This window comes from Salvia hispanica, unplaced genomic scaffold (genome assembly GCF_023119035.1).
Source record: "Salvia hispanica cultivar TCC Black 2014 unplaced genomic scaffold, UniMelb_Shisp_WGS_1.0 HiC_scaffold_668, whole genome shotgun sequence".
NCBI classification, from domain to species: Eukaryota; Viridiplantae; Streptophyta; class Magnoliopsida; order Lamiales; family Lamiaceae; genus Salvia; species Salvia hispanica.
The window spans coordinates 1-8,129 of record NW_025952430.1 but is presented as its reverse complement, the minus strand read 5'-3'; the positions used below and the strand labels follow the sequence as shown (position 1 = coordinate 8,129).

General features: G+C 38.3%; 2 protein-coding genes across 2 annotated transcripts; one reads left to right on the top strand and one right to left on the bottom strand.

The window, feature by feature from the left end:
• Positions 1–3,287: 3,287 nt before the first annotated feature.
• LOC125199768 (cyclin-B1-2-like) lies at positions 3,288–5,670 on the bottom strand. The gene is made up of 4 exons (XM_048097669.1): positions 5,473–5,670; positions 5,285–5,385; positions 4,154–4,251; positions 3,288–3,598 (listed from the first exon to the last, which is right to left on the bottom strand). Exons 1-4 carry the CDS (start codon positions 5,590–5,592, stop codon positions 3,498–3,500), a joined length of 420 nt encoding a protein of 139 aa, XP_047953626.1. The 5' UTR covers positions 5,593–5,670; the 3' UTR covers positions 3,288–3,497.
• Positions 5,671–6,736: 1,066 nt separating this feature from the next.
• Positions 6,737–7,450, top strand: LOC125199769 (the record flags this gene model as incomplete). The annotated part of the gene is made up of 1 exon (XM_048097671.1): positions 6,737–7,450. A coding segment is annotated over exon 1 (714 nt), but the record flags the coding sequence as incomplete, so codon positions are not given.
• Between the last annotated feature and the right edge of the window lie 679 nt (positions 7,451–8,129).

The window sequence follows — 8,129 nt, the reverse complement described above, 5'->3', positions numbered from 1 at the left end:
CGACTTTGACAATATAATAAGAATACAAAACATTGTTATATAAAATAAGCCTCTTCCTTTGTGAAATTTTTCATCTGGGCCTTTGGGCTTTGGTATATACATATGTGGCTCATAACCCATATAAATATGAGTCTACAATTTAGGTGGACTTAAATTAATCGGTTTTCAGTTCGGTTAATCTCGGTTTGAACCGATAACCGACATCAATGTGGGGCTCCTGACCGGACCCAAACCGTAATTGTTATTTTCGGTTCTCGGTTAACCGAAAATCGACATTTTCGGTTCGGTTCTCAGTTAACCGAGAACCGACAAACCGAATACCCAGCCCTAGTCGGCTCGGCCATCAATGCTATGGATTTTGCAAAACAATTGGGTCTAGGCCTTGGACATATAGGGACAACTGCTCTCTGTCCCTTGGCTTCGATAGAAGATGGGGACGGGACACTTTCAACGTGTAATGCATGTGTCTCGTCCCTCCAAAATAGAACCCAATCGATGCATTGTGGATTCCCTAATTGTGGAAAAAAGCATGCATGCTCCATTTTAGGCATTAAACATGCCTAAACACGTTTCACCATTTTTTTTCAATATTTTCATTCTATATACCCTTCCATCCCAAGATAGTTGAGTCGTATACTTTTCTGGGTTGTCCCAATGTAGTTGAGTCATTTCTATTTATGACATAAACTTTATCTTCTCTCATAGTAGTTTACTTTCTCTTACTTTATTTTCTCTCTTACTTTACTCTCTTCGCTTTAACCTTTAATACATTAATTTCTTAAATCTCATACCCAATAGAAAAATGCTTCATATCTCTCATTGAAAGAGAAGAAATAAAAAAAGGTGCTAAGTAAAATGAAAAGAAAGATTTTATTACATTGTTGTTTGTACATTTGCAGTTATACTTTTTAAAACTTTTTTGTGGATGCATAAGAGCACTCCCAATTGTGCCGGCTAAAAATCGGCGTTTTTTCGCCGTCTATCGCCGAGTTATCGCCGACCAATGGGAGAGGTCGGCGATAATTCGGCGATTTTTCCTCCCGTTTTATCGCCAACCGGCGAAAAATCGCCGGATTATCGCCGACCACTGTGGGCGATAATTCGGCGATAAATATATTTTTTGTTTTTTTTGTTTTTAATTTCCCCCCTATAAATACACACCTTCTCTTCATCGAGTCACGGTGTCTCAACCGAGTCCGAGTCCGCCTGCCGGGGTGTAACGAACATGAACGGTTCAAGGCGTTCATGGACATACACCAGAAGGAGGCCCATCGAGCACTACAACACGATATGATCGAAGAATTGTGGGCAAATAGAAACCGCGCCCACCGCCCTTGAATTTTTTTACTTTGAATTTTTTTTTCCATTCCTGTACTATTTTTTTTATTAATTTTCGTCGTTGTAATGTTTACCCGTGTTTAATACAACGAACTTTATTACTTATTTATTTTGTCTTATAAATTAAATTAGCTAGCTTTATTATATACAAAAATAAAACAATTAAATTAGTGATGATGTAAAAATGAAATGTTGAATTAGGGAGAAATAAGGGAGAAACCATTGGAGCAGTTGGCTAAACGTTAGCTAAAAACTGGAGATAAATTATGGTGTTGATGTGGCACTGATGTGGCAGGAGTTAGGGAGAAATAAGGGAAATTTTAGGGAAACTGTTGGAAATGCTCTAATAACCTTTCGGTTATGAAGTGCAATAGCAGAGTTACATATACCCAATATGGGGGTTCAGCCCTTGGTCAATTAAAATATTTACTTATTTTTATTTGTATATTATCACCAAATTTGTTAGTATTTTGTTCAATTAAAATATTTATTTTTAAGTTTTATATTATCACTAAATTTTTAGTATTTTGTGTTAATCGTTGTTCAAAAGCTCCTATTATAATAAAACATAGAATAATTATTTTTTCAAATTTTAAAATTGAATTTTACAACATAAATTTATACGTCCGCCCCGTGATGGAGGGTAATTTCTTTTACATATGAAGTCTCATTTCTTACCATTCTCTTGGTTCTTCTAGATGGGGCCAACCTGAAAAGTGTGAACCATTGAGAAATGAATTTGATTACCCCAAGGTCAAAGCTGATCTCGAATCATCCACAGCCAGCCAAGAAAAGTAAAAACACTACATACAGGGTAGCCAGGAAATCATAATGGGTAGGGCAAAATTTTACATAAGAGTGATTTTGAGAGGGAGGCAGATTTAGAGGGTGAAAGAAGAGCTCTCTGTAGCGATTTTGAGAAGAAGAAATATGGAGGCATGTTCATGTTTTGTTTAGGGTGAGAAAAATTGATGGGTAAAAATGTGTTTAGCTAAAATTAACTAGATATACCAAATACTCCCTCCGTCCGCCATTAGGAGTCCCGGTCACTTTTGGGCACTCGTTTTATAAAAATGATAATAAATAGTTAAAGTGGAGAAATGGTAGAGTAAGAGAGAGAATAATGTTAAAAAGACTCTTCACAACATTATTCTCTATCTTACTTTATCATTTCTCCACTTTAACTACTCTCTCTGTCCCATTAGAAATGAAACGTTTTCCTTTTTGGTCTGTCCCATTAAAAATGAAACGTTTCTAAAAATGGAAACAATACTCTCTCTACTTTTTCTTCTCTCTTACTTTACTCTCTCTTCATTTACTCACGAAACAACACTACATAAAATCCTATGCCGTAAATCAAATGTTGCATATCTAATGGGACGAATGGAGTATTTATTATCATTTTTATAAAACGAGTGAGCATAATTGACCGGGACTCCTAACGGCAGACGGAGGGAGTATGTAACATGGACAATGGATAGTTACAAATATGATTGAAACATAAGCTTTTCAGTAGACTTTGTGCAGGCCAGATACTAAACACGGGCTACGCCGATTGGTAAGATAGCTACCAAACATACAAACAAACCCAAATTACTCCCTTTATCTAGCTGTAACATAGCTACCAAACGGTCCCTTAATGTACATTGTTATATATACACCCTCTATCCCACTGAAGATGATTCACTAATCTTTTCAGTTTGTCTCACCCATGATGATCCATTACTAAAAGTAGACACTCTCTTATCTCTACTTTATTATTTCCACCTATCACACAAAATTAAACTACACAAAATCTCACAACCCATTGAAGTGGTCATCTTCCTCGGGACAGAGGAAGTATTTGAAAATATCTATATAAATATATGAGGGTGAGAAGAGGTGAGAAGGATGTTCGGGTTTGCACTTGATTTGGCATACACATTCACAAGAAAAGCAGTAAACAAAAATGGAAAGAACATATGATACTCATAGCCAATGACGAATTCCGATAGTAGGAAATTAAGTCATAAAGAAAGCAAGCTCCAGGTATACAAGTACGATGACTCGCATCAGAAGAAAATGAGAGCCTATTTTGAGCCTTTTTAAGGGGACAAAGTTTATGTTAGAATCAATACACCTGAAAAAAAAAAGGCCCTCAAATCGATTCGACTGGTACTTTACATGAAACTGGGGCATGGTGGTCCTTTAGACAGACCAAGACGAACTTCCATACCATGATGCATGTCAACTGGACGGAATGATTCAGATTCCCTGGGATCTGAAACGATACATAAAAGTTGAGCAAGGATCCGGAAAGACAATCAGAACCATAACACAAACATTTTTCAGGTAGCATCATGAACAAATCAATTAAACCATGATTATCTCAAGACTCGACTGACAGAGTGACAGTTCAGAAATCTGTTTTGTACTTAAACTGCAAAGTACCAGTAAGTGTATGAATTGAAACACAGAGACAGCAGGAAACATAAAAAATACAGCAGACATAACTTCAGCAATAGGTATTGACTTGCCATTCATGAGAATGAACTTCAAACTCAGAACTTTAACCTTATGGTTAAGGACTACATGTATTGGTTACTATATTCAAACAATTATATGGTTCACTATAGTGCTTTTCATTGCTAGTTGCCAACTGAAATAATCCCAGCAGCAAGTTTTTATAGTTTTTAAGATTTTCAAATAATGCTATAAGATCAAAGGTATTACCTTTGTTTATTTATAGTCCTTGGGACCCAATGTCAAATTGATGAAAAGTTAAATGGGAAACGTTCAGTAATTTGAATAGAAAATTCTCTCAGCACTTCCTTACCATTAAGATAATCTTCAAAACCAAACTCTTCCATCGTTCCAGTGAAGGCCTCTAGACCTACAAACGATGAAGGTACTGCACCAGGAGGCCTTTGAAATCTGTGCAGAAAAAATTGATTGCATTAGTAATAAATTGCGGAGAATTCGTGCAAGGCTAAATTGTAACAATAACATCCCGAGAGATCTTTATCTCATCATATGAGGGATATTAAACATTTATGAATTTCAAACTATCTTCTTCCAAGATTCAGCACATGGAACGGATTTCAACAACACTATTAGTAAAAGGAAACAAACATACACAAAATTTCACATAAAGGAAAAGAAAACGAAATTGTACATGAACAAACAGAAGAATCTTTATGTAGGAGTATATTATTTGAGGACCCAGGATATCATAAGTCATGGCAAGAAACAATATCACTCCCTAAAACAAAATGCACCATTGAGTACTATTTCTTCTAACTTTCAACCTAATGTTACAACCCGCATATGGTATTGGTAGCAATATCACCAGCGTCATTATAGGTTATTATCATAGCTTGTCAATCAGCTCCAGGACACATTACCACATTCCATGAATCTATATACGTATATGAAAGAAGATATACTCAGCAAATTTTATTTACAAAGGCAGGTGCATAATTGAAGAAATGAAAACTTCAGTAGCACATATAACTAGCTGAAGACCAAAAGTAAATAATCATCAAATCAGTATATGACAGTTATGACTAACTCTTTTAACCAGTCTTCAAACAAATAGTATCAGAATAAGGTCATTCATACAAATATTAGAGAATCTAGTTCTGCATACCATTTATGCAGAATATTGCACTTTCAGACATTTTAGCAATAGAAAAGGACCAGGAACAAATGAACGGAAACATTATAGCAGAATCAAACAAGTTACTATTTGAAAGAAGACATCACTTGAAATTTAGTATGGAAAGAAACTTTGACATTACTAGATTCAAACGTATAAAAAGCTGCGAAATTAAAAACCAATTTTCTGCCAAACTAAAAACCCTAGCCCCTAAAGTTCCTTATACTACAATACAAGCAAAATTAAGAGGGGGAGAGAGAGAACAAGTGTGCAGTGAGAGAAAGAGTAGAGAGCTAGAGAAGCACAAACTTGGAGAGAATCTGACGATCCATCTCCATCTTCATCGGAAATGCTGCTCCGTAAGTATTCGACAGGATTTTCTTCTTCATCTCATCTTGCGTTTGCTTCGCCTGTTCAATACCAAACATAAATTCAACAGCAAAGTCACAAATCAAGAGACAAATAGAGAGAGTGTTTGTAAATTGTTGAAACATTACAGAGCGACGGGCAGACTGAAGAGGATGTGGTTCGATGATATCGCTCTTGACGCCGTGGATCCCAAATCGCAGCAAATCATCGGTGCGGCCTTCCAATGGTATAGTCCTCGCAGGATCCATTATTATTGTTGTAGTTTGTGAATTTTTTCCTTCTGCTATTTTTTTGCACAAGAAAGAGGAAAATGGCAGCGGAGGAGAAAATATGAAATATTAAGAAAAAGAAAAAAAAAAAAAAGAATTTGAGTTATCTTTCAGCGCAAGAAAATATAATATTGACGGTAGGACTGCGGTCACCAAAGGCCCAAAGAGATTCTACAAGAACATAAAAAAATATTGGTGGGCCTTTGTAGCCCGATGGGCTTATTAGGTGGATTTTTAGTGTTGTTTTCGAGTCCAAGTCCTAATTATATTTAAGCTTACTAAAAACAAGATTATTTTCCTAAAATCTGTCGCAAGTATCACTTACATTAGAGAATTCAAACATGGAAATTCCCGTTTTGTCATTTTGGGATGTACATAAAAAATAATCTTGTTTTGCCATTTTGGAATATCCACAAAAAATAATCTCATTTCTATAAATGGAAACTCTCTCTTTCGTACTTTACCAACTTTTTCAACTCTTTCCTATACTTTACCCACTTTTTCTCCTCTTTTTCATACTTTACCTACTTTTTCTCCATACCTTTCTTACTTTACTTACTTTTTCTCCTTCTCTTTTACTTTATAAAATTTCTCATTAAGAGCATTAGCAATGGTTGGCCGATAGAGAGGCCCTCCCTATCGGCCCCATCGGCCAACCATTGCAGGAAGATGGCTGATCAACCGCCCTATCCCAAGGGTCGATACATCGGCCATAGCCGATGAAGTGAGGCGATGATCGGTCATCCATTGTGGAGGATGGGCCGATCATCGGCCTATTCCCTTTTGTTGTACTCCCTTCGTCCCATTCAAAATGGTCACCTTTCCTTTTTTGTTTGTCTCAATCAAGATGACCACTTTCCAGTTTTAGAAATAACCTCCTCTCTCCTCATTAAAATATTCAACTACCTTTTTCCTCTCTACTTTATTCCACCTAACAACACTTCCTAAAATCCCGTGCCACTCAAGAATGTGGCCATCTTGAGTGGGACGAAGGGAATATTTTTTTTGTTTATTACATTTTTTCTAGTATAAATACCATATCATATTCTTTACATTTCCCACACCAACATCTTATCTTCTCTCATTTTACTTCAATATACTTTCTCTCTCTAGTACAATATCAATGTCTTCCGGTAGCGATTCCGGCGACGAAGTCATAAATCGAGTGGTGCAACGCGTGCTTGCAAGGGCGGCACGAAGTCGTGAAGAAGTGAACCAGGAGGCGGTTCCAAGGCCAATCCGGCGCCGTCAATCAGACGACCGTGATCACACTAAGGCTCACAACAGCTTGTACGCGGATTACTTTGTCGAGGACCCAAGATGGGGCCCGACGGTTTTCCGTCGGCGTTTCCAAATGCGAAAAGAGTTATTCTTGCGCATCGTTAACGGGTTGTCAGTGCGTTACCCAGACTTCCAGCAGCGTTGGGACACTACCAACAAACCTGGACTGTCACCACTGCAGAAGTGCACAACTGCAATTAGGCAGTTGGCATACGGAGGAATAGGATGTGTCGACATGTTCGACGAATATCTTCACGTCGCCGGCATTACTGGTCGCGATTGTATGACGAAGTTTTGTAAAGGTGTGATTCAAACTTTCGGTCCCACCTATCTGCGGAAGCCGACTGCACAAGATTGCCAGTTCCTGCTCAATTTGCACGGGAGGGTGAACGGCTTCCCGGATATGCTGGGAAGCGTAGATTGTATGCATTGGCTTGGAAGGACTGTCCGACCGCTTGGAGAGGCCAATTTACGACCGGGTTCAAGGGCACATAGCCAACCATCATTCTGGAAGCTGTTGCCGACCAGCGGCTATGGATTTGGCATGCGTACTTCGGTGTGGCCGGGTCGAATAACGACCTAAATGTCCTACAGTCCTCGTCTCTGTTCAATGACCAATGCCAGGGAATAGGCCCCTTGGTTGACTTCACCGCCAACGGCACCAGTATCATATGGGGTATTACTTGGCGGACGGCATATACCCAATTTGGCCCATTTTCGTGAAGACGATCAGTTTTCCAACTAAGCAGAAAAGGACTTAATTTGCCCAACGGCAAGAGGCGGCAAGAAAGGATGTGGAGCGGGCATCGCGTTGGGCATTGGTCAAAGGTCCGACGCGGTTTTTCTACGAAGATGATATCACTGGTATCATCTACGCTGCTATCGTATTGCATAGCATGATAATGGAGAATAAAGGTGAAGACGCCATCAACGTCCCCATTGAACACATTGCAGGACCAAGCCACGGTGTCGCTAGCGAGTCCCACCGTCAGGGTGTCCCCCACGGATACGCCGGGCTTCTTTTGGCATTTGTTGATATGCGCCAAAAAGAAGCCCACAATCGTCTACAGCACGATGTGATTGAAGAAATTTAGGCACAAATGCATAGGCATTAATGATTTATTTTTAATTTTATGTAAAACTGCATGTCATTGTATTCTTTTTTCCAATGTTGCAATACAAAGAAAATTTGCGTATTAATATTTTTTGCATTTAAATCTATTTAATTTGACAAT